Raw genomic sequence first — 18,829 nt, forward strand, 5'->3', positions numbered from 1 at the left:
CAAATTCATCATTTCAAGAATTAACCACTCATCCATGAAATGCACTGTTTTATGGTTAAAAGATATTGATTTCATCTTCACTTCCTCAAAAATAGTTCTGTGAGTAATTTTTTCTCCGCTTTTCAATTATATATGTAATGATTCACATTTTGTCCATGAATGCTAAATTATATAAGAATTTATTTGTGTAGTGCCTTTAGGGAAAAGTATCTTATCATACAACACAATCGTCATTATCTCAAATGACCTTGAGATTTCAGGAGTTTTATTTTAGTTGTTTAATATGCTCAAAACTCATATGTCAAGAGAGTGCTTTAATACTATTTCGCTTGATTATGGATAGAGGTTTCTTGTCATTATTTTGACACCACCCAACTGTCCTCTCTAAGAAACACATCAATTTTCTCCTCACACTTCTATTCATTTAACCTTGATCTGTATGTCATTGCATGAATTTTCAAAAGTGGTTCAATTTTGTCCAAAGATGGAGGTCTCCTCAGGGGGAGCGGAGATGCTTCGTGATGTATTTCTAAATGCGCTTGCTCGTTTCCTCATTCTGAATGGAATGCTGTTGTGTTAAAATATGGTTTCGGAGTTTAGGCTTTGACAATAAAATTATTTGTTCCTATGTCATTTGTAAACAGAAAACAGTTTCTGACAGGTATCTTTTCACCATATTCTGTTTAATCTGTACACAGACCAAAAAAGAATTTTTTTTTTTTCCTTAACATCATGGACAGGTTTTTGGAAGAAATTCTGAAGTGGCTCTGCTTTGGGGGTGACACAATGAGAACTATATTTCTTTTTATTAATCATATGGGTACTGCCCTAGGAATAGCCACCACAGGGAGAACTCACAATCAAAGTCTTTGTTGGGGCGCCTGGATGGCTCAGTCCATTAAGTGCCTGCCTTTGGCTCAGGTCATGATCCGGAAGTCCCAGAATGGAGCCCCACATCTGACTCCCTCCTCAGAGGGAGTCTGCCTCTCTCTCTGCCCCTCCCCTCCACTCATGCTCTCTCTCGCTCACTCTCTCACTCTCTCTTTCAAATAAATAAGTAAAATCTTTAAAAAGAAAACCTCTGTGTTGTAAAAACAACAAAAGAGGATGACAAAAAGTATAATATTTATCATAGGATCTTCAGTGTTTAAATCTGCAGTGAATGTCTTTTGGAAACCTTAATGCATCTAATATTGTACATTTCGATTGTCCTAAAGCTAAGGTTATCATCTAGGAGCTATAATCAAATTCCAATAGAATTCTCCTATAAAGTTAGATATACTTATCCTTTAATAATATGTAATAGAAGTTTACTTCTAGCAAAGAGAAAATATACATTTGTTCTATTCATAGAGATTTCATGAAGATTTATGATATCCTGTGTTGTTTTCCCTGAGACACAATCTCCAAAGGACTGAACAAAATGCTTGTTTCATTATCACTTTAAAGTAAATGAAAAGTGAATATTAAGGATGAAATTTTCCAATTTAAGGGCAATTTCAGAGACATAAGAAAATGTATTTCACAGACATGAAAGGAATTTTTACAGTTTCTGGTATAAGATCACAAAGACAGGTTATTTTTAAAAGTCTCTCAAAGCATTTTAAAAAATCTGAAAAGTAAACACTAAGTGATTTATATTTAAATGCCTGTATCAAAAATCAGTTGATCTTCTTTTGTTCGTGCAAAGATTCTCTTAAAGAATATTGCTGACATGAGGTCTTTTGTTATACTTGGTCTGCTTTCCAGATGAATGGGTGAAAACAAGGAAATGCCCCTCCTCACAGAAGTGTTCTTTATTTTTTTTAATTTTTTATTTAAATATAATTTAGTTAACATACAGTGTATCATTAGTTTCAGGGGTAGAATTTAGTGACTCATCAGGTGCATATAACACCCAGTGCTCATTCCATCACGTGCCCTCCTTAAGGCCCATCAGAACTGGGCTTTAAAAACCATTTCCAAATGAAGGATTCCTCTTGCTTCCCTTCCTCCCTCACCACATCATTTTGTAACAGGTTTATGCTACCATATAGATAAAAAGAACACAGCATCCGTGAAAGTTGGCAATTAGAGTCTACTTGTTATTTTTCATCCCCAGGAAAAGAGGGGAAGGAGATTAGAATAGTAACTATGTGGTAAGATTAGAGACAGAATTATGGGTCTAGAACAAGATGACTATAGACCCCGTAAGACCAATGTTGAAAAAATGAGTGTTTTGGGAGAAGTCCTTAAAGACAGAGGAGAAAATGAAATTGGAAAGGAATCTAGAAGAAGTATGATATATGTTTGGAGAGAAAGGTGTGAAAGCAATATTTGATGTGAGCAAAGTCAAGATTTGTTTTACCACTGAGTTGGTTATCCAGAGCTACGAACCCAGTGTGGAAGAAAAGAACTACTGACTCCCTAGAGTATCATGGAGCTCTAAGTGATATGGGGGAATTTAGAGACCCCAGAATATAATATTTCCCTAGTCTCCTTCTTGTTCCATTAAGAGGCATGCAGCCACTATGGAGGCCCTGTGCGGAGACCCTGAAATTCAGTGGGTCCCTTGTGGAGGGAACTGGCACTGGGCTTCCCAGGTCCAACTTGGTGAGAGGCAGCCATGACAGATTTGCCCTGTCATCTCTCAAGCCTCAAGAAAGAAAGCTTTGGCCTGGAAGCCCCGGGAAACATGTCTAAATTGCATAATGAGAATTTATTAAGGAAATGAAGGAGTCACAGATGCAGGAACACAGTGATGAGGCCAAGGTCATTGTCCCCAGGACATGGAATAGTGTTAGCAAAGGGATCGATGGGACATAAACGGTGTCAGCAGCAAGTGGCATAATCAGACTTGCTTTCCTGACAACTTAGTAAAATGCCCTTGGGAAGAAAGGCTTCTGGATATATAAAAACATATTATTTAAATGATTAAATATCAAACATAGTCTTGCGTTAAATATTAACACAGTCATGAACATTTGTACAGAATTTTATTTATTTCAAGTATTTTATTATAATAAATTTGGGGGTTACACCCTAACGTGGAGAAATGCTTTCTGGTGTAGTAGTTTAAAGCATATATTCTTTTTGCTCTTGTCAAATGACTGATGATATGGATTTTTTAATAAGTTGTTAGAGAAATGACAGGAAAATGCTGTTATTCTGAGCAATACTGCGCTTTAAATATCTTTTATTAGTTTCTCGGCTATTTCCAAGCACATCATTAATCGTTCCAATCACTCTGGAGTTAACTGGAGTTCAAATAACTCATTAATTTACAAAGTATTTGAGACCTTTTAAGTATGATAAAGTTCTATGGAATATTAAGTTCTGATTTTACCTTCTGAGAATGTTTTGTATAATCTATTTAGAGCGTAAACATATGCTATAATTATTTAATGCAGGGGAAATTTTGAAAAAACAAATTCATAGCTACATAAAAGTATAGACTTTGGAGGGTTTATGTATAGATTTTTTAAAATTGCTGATGTGTTGAACCAGAATTGACCGATTCATTAGGGAATCTTATAAAAACTCCATTCAAATACAGCTTTTCATTTAAGAACCACTTCCTCTGACATTCATGAGCATGATAAAAGCAAAGTAAGAGCTCCTGCTGGTAGAAATAAATATTATTAACCTTGAAATATGCTTCTTATTCTTTATGTGGGATTCTGGGGGCAGAAGAGATGGTGGAAAGGCTTGTCCAGTCTTACTTATTAATGGATTAATGAAAATGTGTTTCTTCATAATGTTTAAGTTAGAAAACTAAAAATAACAATGATTTAAAAAAATTCAATTCTAGTAAGTTAGGGCATTTCTTTATATTATATATTTTAAAATGCAAATGCCTGTTTTGCATCTATTTTATTTTTGTGTATGTGTGCATGTGTGAACCAACGTGCCAGGAATGTGAGTCCTGCCCTTTTTACTTTATAATTGTTGGTGCTCAGTGCTCCTAATCAATAAAAAGTGCTAATCCATTAAAAACTGAAACTGTAAGTGATATCAACATGCCTTTTGAGAAGAAAGTTCTTGGCTATATAATTATTTGTTTTTCCCCTCCAGTTTTCCAGACTTCAGATACCAAATGAACACAATAGTTAGGAAGTATATCTGAAATGTCATATTAGCTATTCAAGGGGAATTATGCAGTTACAAACATTTTTTAGAATGATTTATAAAACTGAACATTAGAGACCCATCAATTCTGCAATTATTCAATCTTAACTTTTAATGCCAGTAATTTTCAACTATTAAGTCACATGACATTTTCAAAATATCTCAAAGACATGATCTTTCCGTTCCAAGATTTCGGGTTCACTTTTTTTTGTTTTTAACCCATTTATTACACAAATGTGGTCATTCTTAGTGTTGGGGGACTGACAAACATAATTTGGGGGCAATTCTTACCGTAATTGCAGGTCCAGCAAAAGCCAAGCTCAGCAGCATGAGGAATGGAATTGCCTCCTGGGTTGGCTCAATATACGGCATGCTAAGACTCCGGTCATAGCAGCTAAATCCAGAGTGCACAGGTTTGAAGACATCCGTGAGTTCAAGGAAATACAGGCTGACCACCGATGATGCCAATATAGGCAACTGAGAAGGAAGGATATAGGATAGCAATTTATTATTGTGCACGGGTCCCACATAGGATTAGTGCGCCTTTAAGCAGAAACAAATGGCTATTTCCCCTTCTCTCACCACTCTCCTCTGATCTCAAGACTTAAAACCTTTCATAAATGCTATGGCTTCTGCTTTCAGAACATCTAATTCACCAACCTCTGTCACCAGCCTGCTATGAGCCCATGTCGTTTCCCTCACCCTTGCTCTCAGATCACCCCCTAACTGGTGTTGTACTTTCACTCTTCTCCTCCCACCCCACCTATCCATTTTCCACCCAGCAAACCAAGGGGTCTTTGGAAAATATTGTTGATCACATCCCTCCCTATCTTAACCACTCTAGTGCTTTCCATTCTACTCAAATAATATCCATATGTCACATCATGGAATACAAATTTCTGCATGAACTGACTCTTCTTTCAGTCTCTTACATCGTCTTGTACGATGTTTATACAACTCCCCAACCTCCTGTCCACCATAATCTAATTGGTTTCCACCCTTCTCCTAAACAGTCACATTCATTTCTACTTAGGGTCCTTTGCATTTGCCGTTCCTTCTTTTTGTGCTCTTCCTCTGGCTCTTTGTATGACTGGCTTCTTTTCATCATTTAATGATGATTTCCTGTCATCAGGCCTCCCAACAGCCAGACAAGGCCACACAGGCCCTTACCAGTGCCACTGGGCCCAGTGGGGAGTCAAAAGTCAAAGGGGGAAGGAATAGCCACGGTGGTGAGGCCCGCAGGAAAACAAAAGCTGGGAGTCAGAGTTCAAAATCCATGGTCCCCAAGGGCAAGAATGGTGTTGCTTCTCCAGCCAAAAAGAAGGAAAACCACGCCCCTGAAGAGGTTGTTGCCCATGCGGCCAAGGAGGGGCCCAAAGCCAAGGGCGCTGCTTCTCCTAGGCATGGCGAGTCTAAGATGGTGCGTGAACCCCTGGCCAGGAAGACAGAGGCCCCCAAGGGCTCAAGGAGGCTGGCCACACCCACCAAGGCCTCATTGTCCAAACTGGCCAGTAGCAAGGCAGAGGCTGAAAACCAGAGCTGGGGTGGAGACACAGAGATCTGCTTGAGTTTTTATTCCCCAACAAACCATCACTCTATTTATTGCATTGTAACCTAAATATTTATCAACAAAGGTTTTCTCTCTCTCTCTCTTTCTCTCTCTCTCTCACACACACAAAAGAAAAAGGTCGCCCTTGATTCAGCCTTCCCTCTCTGTCCTTATCATCTTGCTTGATTTTCTTCATGGCCTCAATCATCAACCAGAATTACCTTGTCAGTTTAATACTTCACCTGTTTATTTTCATCACCGTCTCTCCATCTCCCACCGAAACACACGCTGCATGAAGTGAGAGTCTGCCAGTGATATTTTTTATTGCTGAGTCAGGGCATAGAATTGTTCCTGGCACATGGTGGGCATGTAGTACATCATTTAATAATTTAATATTGCAATAAATACTTGTTGATAAATGACTAATTAAATAAATTAATAACTAGACTAGAGTTACCAAATTTAGCAAAGGAAATACACATCACCCAGTGAGATTATAATTTCAGATAAGCAATGACCAATTTTTAGTGTAAGTATGTACCATGCAATATTGGGGGGATACTTATACTAAAAATTATTTGCTGTTTATCTGAAATTGTAATTTCACTGCATGTCCTTTAGTTTGTCTGGTAAACCTAAATTACCCATTTACCTTTGAGACTTTGTGCTATGGATTCAATTATTTATTCACTCAACCTACAATATGCCAGGGACTATGTGGAAGCTGGCTATAATATGGTTGAGCAGGACATGGGCTTAGCCAGCAAGGATCATAAGATTATGAGACACCTGCTCTCAGCTTGAGAAAATACTGCATGTACATTGATGGTAGGCCTTTCAGAATCTGAAAATTCAGATTAAATCACACATATATTAAGAATTGTTTAGCTTAAGGCTTTGTTACTTGCAGAGGATATAATATTTCTTTGCTAAACAGAGCAGATTTTTGATGAGGACATTATTGACCGTCCGTGATATCTGGTTGTTCAGTTAAAAAAAAATAAATTTACAAAACAGCATTATGCCTTCTATTCCCATGGGTCTTTTTATAATGAGGTGAGAATTAGGTTTATTAGAAAAACTAATTATATAGAGAGATTAATCTGGCATTGTCCCTCTGTTTTTCAGATTGATGCTTTTCAATAGGATAAAAAGTACATCAAAACAGTCACATCTCTCTCATTAGAACCCATGATCAGGGGCGCCTGGGTGGCACAGCGGTTAAGCGTCTGCCTTCGGCTCAGGGCGTGATCCCGGCGTTGTGGGATCAAGCCCCACATCAGGCTCCTCCACTATGAGCCTGCTTCTTCCTCTCCCACTCCCCCTGCTTGTGTTCCCTCTCTCGCTGGCTGTGTATCTCTGTCGAATAAATAAATAAAATCTTTAAAAAAAAAAAAAAAGAACCCATGATCATTTGATCACTCCAAATGTCTGATCATTCCTCCTCACCGCTCCCCTCTCCTGTAACACACGACTAGGAGCTTTCAGTCTCAACCAATAAAGCACCACTTCATGCTGCATGTTCATGATTGAGATTTTTCACTTAAATCCACTTAAATATATTTTAATTCTCATTTAACTAATAATGCATATAGCCCTTACTATGTGCCGTCAACTTTCTGTGTTAGAAACCTTAAATAATTGTATTAGTTAATTTTTAACTCATTTAAGTTAAGACTTTTTATTATGATATAACATAGGTGCTATTATTCTTGTTTTGTAGGTGGATACGCCCAGTCTTCTCTAGTAAGTGACAGAGGTAGATTTTGAGCCCATGAATTGTAGCTCCAAAGTCTCATTTCTAAACCACTATTCTATGCTTTTTTTTTTTTCCCCAAAAATGGGATTAGAGTTTCAGGATAATGAAATACAACTAGCATCAATTAATGTGGGGGCTGTTTGCTTAAAGCTCTGTTTAACTAAGGGTTTCTATTTGCAAATCTTTAGTTAAAAATATGTATCACCTTAGCATAAATAGACATTATCTTAAAGCTACTGTCTCCATTAAGTCAGTAAAAGTTTTCCCTTCGTTAATGTGATTGTTAAGTATTTCACTTTTAAACCAGATTTGATGACCCATCTTCTTTCCTCTTTCCTTGATGCCTTTAGTTCATATTTTAGGTCTTATAAAGGTACTTTGTAAATGGGAGTCAGACCTGAGACTCTTGATGCCCACACAAGTGACATTTGATCATCTCAGTTTAAGATACTAATGCTCCAGTAAAGCAAGTTTGATGTCTTCTGCAGAAAGATGAACAAAACTTAATCAACGTGACCAACTGAAAATTAAATAAATTTTCCCTCGTAAAGACATTATTTGTTATTGAATTTCGTGGATGATTACTTTAGAATCGGCTTAACTATACCAATGGAGACAGAGCCATGAAATGAAAGTTCTACTTCTATAGTGTGCGTGTGTCTGTGTGTGTTCATGTGTACGTGCGCCTGTGTGTAAATAGGGAGGGACACTCTGAACTAGACATACTGTAGTCAAACCAATGAGGTCATATGGTTTTCAAGGGAGGTTCTAATATCAGCTCTTCCACTCACTACCACCAATGTGACCTTGGAAATGTTTTCCTTAAACCTCAGTCTTCTTGTCTATGAAATAGGTACATTGACAGTACGTACCCATCATCACAGGCAGTTGAAAAGATTAAATGAACTATTGCAAGTAATTTTCAAACACCTAGAATGAAGAATAGCTTATAAATGTTAGTATAATTATTGTTTTTTTGCTGTAACTATTAATAATATTATTAATTTTTCATAATTCATGATATGCTAATCCTTTTTGAGGGTAATTTCTTAACTCTTAATTCCCTAATACTTCTTTTTAGGAATTAAAAAAAATTTTTTTTTATTTGAGGGAGAGACAGAGCATGAGCATGCGAGAGAGAGAGAGAGAGAGAGAGAGCAAGCGCGCGAGTGTACAACTGGGGGAGGAGTAGAGGGAGAGGGAGAAGCAGGCTCCCCACTGAGCAGGGAGCCCAACAATGCTGGCCTCCATCCCAGGACCCTGAGATCATGACCTGAGCTGAAGGCAGATGCTTAACTGACTGAGCCACCCCTGTGCCCCTCTTTTTAGGACATTTGTATATGCTGTTCTTTTATTATAGTTATCTGCTATGTGTTAGTTGGAGCCTTTGTTCTGCTTCCCAAATGAAAATCTCCTTAAAGTGAGGGCCTAATATAACTCATTTCTACATTTCCACTAATATTATACATCAGAGTGACTTCCAAATATGTATGCATATATATGAATATAATAGATTAATTTTTGAGTGAAAATAATTTTCTTCAGTAATGTTATGCACCTTAGTCATTTCAGACCTCAGCCTTCTTTTAAGATTTTCCCAGTGACACCATGTTTCTACCCATGTATTAACAGCTTTTACCGTTCCATAGAAACATCTTTCGAGACCCTCATCTGTTTTCAAAATAATGGTCATATTTTTCTTCTTTTTGATGTTTGTTTCTCTGGGTTTTTTTTTTTTAATCTTTTGTTCTTTGTATTCTACTTCAATTTGTTTTTAAGAAATAGTGATTTGGGGATGCCTGGGTGGCTCAGCCAGTTAAGTGTCTGCCTTTGGCTCAGGTCATGATCCCAGGGTCCTGGGATCAAGTCCCACATCGGGCTCCCTGCTCAGGAGGGAACCTGTTTCTTCCTCTGCCTGCCACTCTCCCTGCTTGTGCTGTCTCTCTCTCTGACAAATAAATAAATAAAAATCTCTAAAAAAAAGAAACAGTCATTTGAACAAGATATTGAAAATATTTGAGGAAAAAGTAATTTTATACATTGTTGTCCTATATTGTATTTTACTACCAGACAACATAATGAATTAAATTACAATGTTTCTTTCTAACACACTTATCTTCAGAGGTATCTTTCATCTTCTGAAATGCTCATCAACAAAACTTCTTTTTGAATGGAAGAACGTTAACAGATGCTTTGTACTAATTTGGGCACAGATATAGAACTGATATATATATACATAATAAAATCGCACAGACATCTTTCGATTGCATTTAAAATGAGATTTAAAAAGAGATTTTAAAAGATCCATATAGGCAGGCACTAGGAATTTTATTCTCTAGTTATGTTGTAGCCAAGAAAAAAGTGTGAGCTTGTTATTTTTATGCAGCAATACAGAGGAGGGAAATTACCTGAAGATTAGGAAAATGATTTTCAAAAAAAAAAAAAAAGAGAGAGATTGATTCTTATAATTACCATCTGCTAAGGAACTTGTGAGTAAAAATAATAGAAGCAATTTTTAAGAGAAAATTGCAAGCAAAAGAAATGTGTTTCAAAAGATTACATTCACTAGATAATATTGATTTTTTTGAGGCCTTATTTAAAAAAAACAAATTGACGGTATAGATCAATTTTAGCAAAACATTTTATGGAATCTATCATGACATTTTCTCTAGGTCAGATAACTTACTTGCTTTTAGCGTGTTGATGATAGGAGCAAGCTTTCCTTCTCATTTGGGGGAGTTTACTCTGCTCTTGGCCTAGAGTAATACAGGTCAGTTCCATTCTTTTCCTTTTTCATGGCTGTCATGAATGTAGAGTCTTATGAAATCCTCTTAAACTGGTGGGATCATAGTTGCAAAGAGCCAATTAACGTATATAATATTAATGCCCCTTTGTTTATTTTTTTATTCAACAAATATCTACTGAGAGCCTGCTAGCGCTAGGCCTTGTTCTGTGCCCTGGGAATACAGATGGAATAAACCAAAGTCCTTGTTCTCATGAAGATTTCATTCTCGCGGAGGAAAGCGGGTAACAATTTAAAAATTATAATATGAGAAAGAACATATACTCCAAAGAAGACAAAAGAGAAGGCAGTGGTAACTGAGTGCCTGGATTGTTCTTTTAGATCAGAGAAGACCTACCTAAGTAGGTGTCATTTAAGCAAAAAGCTTAACAGGGCAAGAAAGAACTAATCATCTAAAAACCGGGTAAAAGGTAGACTCAGGACGGAGACATGACATAAGAAGTCAGAGAGTTGGATTTGGGGCCAAGCTTTGCAGAGAATTAAAGGCTGTGGACGGAGTTAATACTGTGTGCAAAGTATGTCCACAATAGCAAAATCCTGGAAGGAGCCGAGATGCCCTTCAACAGATGACTGGATTAAGAAGATGTGGTCCATATATACAATGGAATATTACTCAGCTATCAGAAAGAACGAGTTCTCAACATTTGCTGCAACATGGACAGCACTGGAGGAGATAATGCTAAGTGAAATAAGTCAAGCAGAGAAAGACAACTATCATATGATTTCTCTCATCTATGGAACATAAGAACTAGGAAGATCGGTAGGGGAAGAAAGGGATAAAGAAAGGGGGGTAATCAGAAGGGGGAATGATGCATGAGAGACTGTGGACTATGAGAAACAAACTGAGGGCCTCAGAGGGGAGGGGGGTGGGGGAATGGGATAGACCGGTGATGGGTAGTAAGGAGGGCACGTATTGCATGGTGCACTGGGTGTTATAAGCAACTAATGAATCATCGAGCCTTATATCGGAAACCGGGGATGTACTGTATGGTGACTAACATAATATAATAAAAAATCGTTAAAAAAAATACTGTGTGCAAAGTACATTTGGAAACACTTTGGAGAATTTAAGCAGAGGTGTAATATGATTTGAAATATATATATATATTTATATATTTTTATATAATATACTTATAATATATATTTATATATATTTTATTATGTATAAAAATATACATTTTTTTTATTGTTACGTTAGTCACCTTACAGTCCATCATTAGTTTTTGATGTAGAGTTCCACATTCATTATTTGCATATGACTTGAAATATATCTTACAGACCTCACTCTGGCTATTGGCTTGAGGATGGATCATGGGTGGTCAAAAGTAGAAGCAGGGTGAACATTTAGAAGGCTCATCCAAACGCGGCAAATACTTCTTGACTACACAGTGTGCGCTAGACCCTGCTTTGTGAGCGAGGAACACAGCAGTCAACAACAGAAAGTTCTCTGCACCCAAGGAGCTTCTGTGCTAGTGGATGCGCGGCCCTTGCAGCAAGCCAGCCAAGACACGATTGCAGGTGCAGTGCTGGAGATGGGAGAAGTTGCCAGATCTGGCTATGATTTTGGAGATGGAAATGACAGGACTTACTGATTGTCTGGCCCCTGAAGGAAAAAGAATAAAGGCTGATTTCAAGGACCTGAGGCTTGAGCGATCAGGTCAGTGGCATCATTTATTGGAAGAGGGAAGGCTGAGAAGCTTGAGTGGGAGAAATCGAAGGTTCTGTTCTGGAAACATGAAAGTTGAGATGCCTCTTAGGTATCAACATGTAGCTGTCAGAAAAGAGTAAGTTGCCAATCTGGACCAAGGCTGCTGGTGAAAAGCACATTATTGATAGAGGATGATTTAAACAACATCACACTCGCTTTTTTTTTTTTTTTTAAGATTTTTTATTTATTCATTCAACAGAGATAGAGACAGCCAGCGAGAGAGGGAACACAAGCAGGGGGAGTGGGAGAGGAAGAAGCAGGCTCATAGCGGAAGAGCCTGATGTGGGGCTCGATCCCATAACGCCAAGATCACGCCCTGAGCCGAAGGCAGACGCTTAACTGCTGTGCCACCCAGGCGCCCCTAAACAACATCACGCTCACTTTTGAACACTTGCACAAGAAATTTCAGAGTGAATTTGCTTTGCTTTTAATATGAATAATGGCACAAGAAGTCAAAGAACACAATTATGTGGATTCATATCACTCGTATGCCAGAGGTAATCTACAAGAAAAGGAACATTTTTAACTGTGAATAACAAATTTAGTTTAATGTAATTTATTTTTTTGTCAATAACAAAGTTTAAATGGGAGGCTGGGAACCAATTCTGATAAAGTATCCCTAAATCATATAAAATGTGAAATTTAAAACATTAATATAATATATTAAAATCAAGTTCAAACTGGAAGAAATATTAGCAGATCAAAGTAATTTTACTAAAGCTTGTGCCACAAAGGAGGTTGTCATAGGTCAACACGGTGATGATAGACTTTTCCACTTCCTACAGTGCAACATTTAATGACATTTCTAGTAATTTTTGCCTTGTAGTTAATACAGATAAATGCTTCCTTAAAATATTGGCAATGATAATAACTAATAACAGATACTATAATATAGTACAGGGCTTTGTAGTTTACAAGGTATCTTAATTGCAGCCTATTTAGATGAACTACAATGAATCTCAAAAATTGGGGTTATAAAAAACACACTGGCATGTGTGGTGCTGTTAAGGGAAGGAAAAGATCAAGAATGAGTCTATAACGTTGTTCAAGGTCTAGGTATCTAAATTAGTTTTCACAAATAAACTAGCTGTGGTTTAGATGGCATGCATAGATACAAATTCAAACAAGGCAGCGTGATAGAATTCAGCTTCAGAGCCAGGAGAAGCCAGTTTCTCCCTCATTTATTCCACTAGCTTCTGGAATTTGAGGCAAGTCACTTAACCTTTCTGGGCCTCGTCTGTTCTCAGTGAAATGAAGGGCTACTTACTTTGCCATCTAGTTCTAAAAGTATCCATGTGCTGGCATGATCCCAGAGACATTCCACTCATTCCTTTCACATGGTCACTACCAGCTATAAAGTATCAGGTCTTCGATCTCTATCGTCCGCAAGATTCATTGCATCCTCCACAGTGTTTCTGGCTGATTTTTCTAGAGTTCACATCTGATCATGCCTCTAAGAGTCTCACTAACAACCGAATAAAGCACCAATTTTTTAGAATGGCACTTACGACCTTTTATATTATAGCCTAATCTACCTTTCTTGTTTAATTTTGCTCTGTACCTACTTTTCACTGTCCCAACCCACAAACAGCCTATGTTCCCATTACACTTACGTCTCAAAAGACATTTTCTAGTCTCTGTTTTACATTACATTTTCACATTCGTGTCCCATAAAAATTGTCCTCAAAAGGGTCAAGATGACATGATTTTTTTCTTCCTGAAACCTTCTCCGTGCTCTTCATTCAGAACTGAAGACTCTGACTCCTGTACTCCATATATATCTTATTGTAGGACCTGTTTGTCTGCCTTGGACTATAGTTTTTTTGTATATTACCAGCCCTGGTCTTAAGATTAAGTACTTAAAATTGAGACCTATATATGCCACACAGTGCTCTGAATGTTTTAGGTGTTCAATAAATGTTCACCAAATTTAACCAAAAGAAATCAGTACATTACTATTAAACAGAAAACACGAATGATTTCCTGACAATCCCATAGCATATGTTTTGGGGATGTGGGTGCCAGATACCATGCTTTGCTCTATAACAGATTGCTACATTCGGTTCACAACTTATAAAGTATCTATTGATATTTCCAATTTACAGATGAGAAAACTGAGGCAGATGTCAGTTACAGAAATTGTCCACGGGTCACAAAGCTGATGAGTGGGAACCCCCCGATTCTACCCAGGTGCCTGAGTCCAGGAAACATGCTGTCAACTTCTTTGCTCATGGCTCTCAACCTACTTTCCCCTCAACATTGCTGCAAAGGCTGTGATTGCCAAAGGGAAAAGGATGTTGCAGGGAATATGTGCCATCTTAAAAATTCACCTATTTCTTCACTCTTAAAACAGTTTCTCTACCAACCTCTTTAGCTTCCAAACATGAAAATTTATTGTTTTTAGAAAAAAAATTATTTATTTGACCGACAGAGAGAGAACACAAGCAGGGGGTGGCAGGCAGGGGGAGAAGCAGACTCCCCTGCTGAGCAGGGAGCCCGATGCGGGACTTGATCCCAGGACCCTGGGATGATGACCCGAGCTGAAGGCAGACGCTTAACCGACTGAGCCACCCAGGCGCCCCAGGAAATTGCATCTTGGGCTCAAATCTACCACCTATCTTTTCTACAGCTCAGTTCACTTTCAGTTACTGAAAGTAGCATTTATTGAGCAGCAATTCATATCTAAAAAGAAAAGAGCTTTTATTGGGTTCTTATGTAGGCATTTCCCCATGAATTATCTAATTTAATGCTCATGACCTCTTTGGGAATTGTAAGATACATTTTGAGAAAAGACGTTGCCCCAGATCCGTTAAACGGCATGCCTGGCTTCTAAGTACCAAGCCAGAGCGGGGAACCTTGTTTGTTCAATTCCGGGAAGCACGAGCCCCACTCCACCCTGCTGCCACTCTGGCACATGTCACCATCTGGCATGAGTCCGGTGCTTTTCAGGAAAGAAAAGCGCCAGGCTTCTGTGGAAATGCCACTTAAGGACAGAGGCGAGAGTTGGCCATGTGTGCGAGGGGTTTCAACAGCGGCACCAAGGCTGAAAAGCGCTAGGCACTTTCAAATCACACTCTTCATCATCTGATATTCCAAGGTCTTAAAGCTCTGCCCGGTGCAGTTTCTCTAATGTAATTCTTTTTTTGGAAATATCTTGAGAACCCTTAATTATATCTTGGATGTTTTCTGCTCTTGTCTTCACTTTCGTTTTCCCTCTTAAATAACTTCTGGCATAAAATACCAGGGATTGGGGCAGTCTTAAAGCTCCAGATGCTTTCTTGTCCTCAGTGTTTTCTTTGACTCGCTTTCTCCGACGGCACAGAGATGGACCAATGAATGCCTCTGTCATAGCCATTGTCAAATGGGATGGCAGTTGTTCCTTCACTTTTCTCTTTTATTCAATGATATGACCCTTGAGAACAGAGAAATGGTTTTATTCACTTCTCTATCCCCAGGGCCTAGTATAGCAAAGGACATACTCAGTAGCCTCAATGCAGAATAAATACATACTTGGGCAGATGGCTTGACCAGAGATGTTAAGGGTTTTACACAATTCCTGTCGTGTGGTTAATATGATAAAAGAAAAATACCCATGTGAAAAGATCCTTGCCTACTTCTCTCACAGAACATGCTCCTATCGCAAATTTCTAGAATTATAATAATGATTTTTTTTTAAGCATTGAAGAACACAAGAAACTCAAACTAAGTCCTTCAAATAGCAATGGTAGTTAATAGGGACAAGCAACCAGACCTAATACGTGTGTTCGGTTTAATGGGAAAACCCTGTTCTATGTCTTTATATCCAAATATAAATTACATCTTTATAGCTCTAAAAACACTAATTACAATCATTCAATGGTCAAATAGTAAAGTTTAAAATAATAATACATGTCTGTTTTATTACCTGAATATTGATCCAGCATTAGGCTTGGGGTAGTAAGCTTTGTAATCACCAGTTTTAACCTCAGGTTTTGAAGATCTGCTCCTCTTACATAATTAGACAATGAAGTACGTGCATTGTCTTGGAAAGCATTTTGTTCTTTAAACCAAATTAGACACTAAGACCTGAGACTGGGGACCTGTACCTCAATTGCTAAAAGTAATTGCTTTTTTTTTTTTTGTTTTTTTTTTTTTTTTAAAGATTTTATTTATTTATTCGACAGAGATAGAGACAGCCAGCGAGAGAGGGAACACAAGCAGGGGGAGTGGGAGAGGAAGAAGCAGGCTCATAGCAGAGGAGCCTGATGTGGGGCTCGATCCCATAACACCGGGATCACGCCCTGAGCCGAAGGCAGATGCTTAACCGCTGTGCCACCCAGGCGCCCCAAAAGTAATTGCTTTTAAATCTTTCTAGAGTAGTAATTTTTTTCCCCTTAGAACATATACCTGACTTTTAAAAATATGGGTACAAGTAGGAATTTAATGCACTAATATTTTCCAGGTGCCATTGAAAGTAGTTTACATTTCTGAACTCATGCAATCCTCATAAAACCTCTTACTGTTATTATTAGGTACTATTATTATCCCCACAGACGAGAGAACTGAGGCATAGACAGATGACACGATTTGTGCAAGATTATACAGCTGGTTAGCTAGATTATAAACTCCAAGAAACCCAGCACCTGGGTTCATGTTCGTGATCACTATACTTACTGCCCTTCCGACCTTTGCCTTCACAAAGACATTGAGAATCAGAAAAAGTAAACTAATATAAAGTACATTTTATCTTTATATACCATGGATCCCTCCCTACAATTTCTGCTGTGATTGGTATCGTGCATGTATTTTTGATAAGTCCTAAAAAGTTAAAATTTTAATATACTTAGATTAAATGACATTTTCACTATTACTTGGATTATTTTATTCATGTAGAGAAAGCATACATATTTTCACCTCTATGGTCTTACAAGGGAAATACATAGTACATTTGGGGTCCAATATGTATTTCCTAATGTGATACAACATAGGAGTAAAAGAAAAATAAATAAACATTGTCATGCAATGTCAAGGAGATGAAATGTAACTAAAAATTACTAAAATTTTGAGATATGGAATAACAAAATCAAAATTCTGATTTTGAGAACTAAAGTGACATATAATTTTATGTTATAAACAGAAATTATAAAATTAGAGACATCAGTCTTTTGAAAATTTTTTTGAGTTGTTTACTAAATTCAGGTACCAAATTTATCGTGTAGGCACTATAAAAGTTTATATTTTTTATTAGGTAATAATTAATTGATTTAAATCTTAACAAACATTTATTGAGTATATACTTTGTGGCTGATATATTTTATTTGACCTATCAATTATCCAGCAAAGGGATTTCTAATCTACTTTTTTAGATAAGAACTTAACAATCATGAGCCACTCTTCCCTTCAAGCTTGTCTCCTACATACTCAAATGTATACTAAAATGCATATTATGAGCCCACCCTCAAGATTAAAGATTTTCCAAGGCTGCTAAGGGTTTTATTTACTTGAATGTATCTGTGAAAGATATTAGTGAATATAAAAGGAATATTGGAGGTAGAATATTAATGTGGGACAGGCCATTAATAACTTTTACTTTCCAATATCTTAAGGGTATGATTAAATTAAGTATAATTGTATCATGTGTTTCATTTTGACATGCATCAAAAAGTCAGATGAATAAATATACATGCCAAATCAAATGTAACCTGGCATACAAGTAGATCTGGCAAAGAGGCGCATTTTTTTTAAAGATTTTATTTATTTATTTGACAGAGAGAGAGACAGTGAGAGAGGGAACACAAGCAGGGTGAGTAGAAAAGGGAGAAGCAGGCTTCTCGCTGAGCAGGGAACCCGACGGGGGGCTCGATCCCAGGACTCTGGGATCATGACCTGAGCTGAAGGCAGACGCTTAAGGACTGAGCCACCCAGGCACCCCAAAGAGGCACATTTTATTTTTCAATTTTTAAATGAATAAATCTAATTACTGCTGGATTGCTTGAACAACACAAAAACCTGGGAAAGTAAGTAGTTTGAACCAAAAGTCAAAGAGCAAATGAGATTGTGTGTGTGTGTGTGTGTGTGTGTGTGTGTGTGTGCCATTTGGAAGACTTATTAGAGTTTCACCTGGTGCCATGCACGGATCTTTGGAAGGTGGCCCAGTAGGATGGAAATGTCTCTGAGCTAGAGGGACCGTTAGCCGTGTTGTGGCTGATGACATTTTTAAGCAACCTCCCCACCCATTTCAAGATGTAGCCATTCATTAGAGATTTGGTTGACCCCTGCTCATATGCCAAGATCTGAGGAGCCTCTGATTTTGGCAACCCAACCATCTGGTCTGTGTAGCTAAGCAGCCCTATCTTGCTGTTGAAGAAGGGGAGGTCCTGCCTCACTGCCCAAGCTCAGTGTCTGCCCCTCTGTTATGCTTAACTGCCTCTGTCTAGCTTAGAAATTGTTGTCCTCATTATGGTTTTTAATATGGCCTGGAAAAGGAAGAAACAACACAAGAGAGGATGTGAGACTGAAACACAGCTCACTAAGGTATTTGTGCTTCTTGGGTCATCTCCTATTACCCATCTCGCCTCTCTGTTGTGTTGACCTCTGCAGCCTTAAAATGCAAGGGTGGTGATGGAGGAAGGGACAGAGCCTGTCGAGCCAGGTGGGCTGGGAGCCTTGAAATGAGTGGTCTGTAAAATCTTTTATAGTCCCATAGAGCAGGCATCTTCTGGGAGGTGCTGCACTTGGCCCTTTTTGGACATGTTGGAACACATATCTGGGGGATGAAGTCTTAGCAATTTCTTCCCTTGTTTCTGAACTGGGCTAAAAGGATTACTAGCCTTTGGAATCAGCCAGAGGAGAATGAGGCTGAGGCTAAGCCCAAAGCTGAGGCTCAGTACAGTCTCTCTCCCCCTATCTCCATTAACTGACAGA

The 18,829-nt window shown here is 38.0% G+C and overlaps 1 protein-coding gene across 2 annotated transcripts in view; it reads right to left on the bottom strand.

Moving 5' to 3' along the window:
* PLPPR4 (phospholipid phosphatase related 4) overlaps positions 1–18,829 on the bottom strand; it is a 41,260-nt gene that overhangs the window by 12,045 nt on the left and 10,386 nt on the right. For both annotated transcript variants that reach the window (XM_040626683.1, XM_040626684.1), the window contains exon 2: positions 4,399–4,584. In XM_040626683.1, the coding sequence (XP_040482617.1) occupies positions 4,399–4,584 (186 nt within the window). The remainder of the gene's footprint in view (positions 1–4,398; positions 4,585–18,829) is intronic.

Source organism: Ursus maritimus, unplaced genomic scaffold (genome assembly GCF_017311325.1).
Source record: "Ursus maritimus isolate PB19 unplaced genomic scaffold, ASM1731132v1 scaffold_12, whole genome shotgun sequence".
Classification (NCBI taxonomy): Eukaryota; Metazoa; Chordata; class Mammalia; order Carnivora; family Ursidae; genus Ursus; species Ursus maritimus.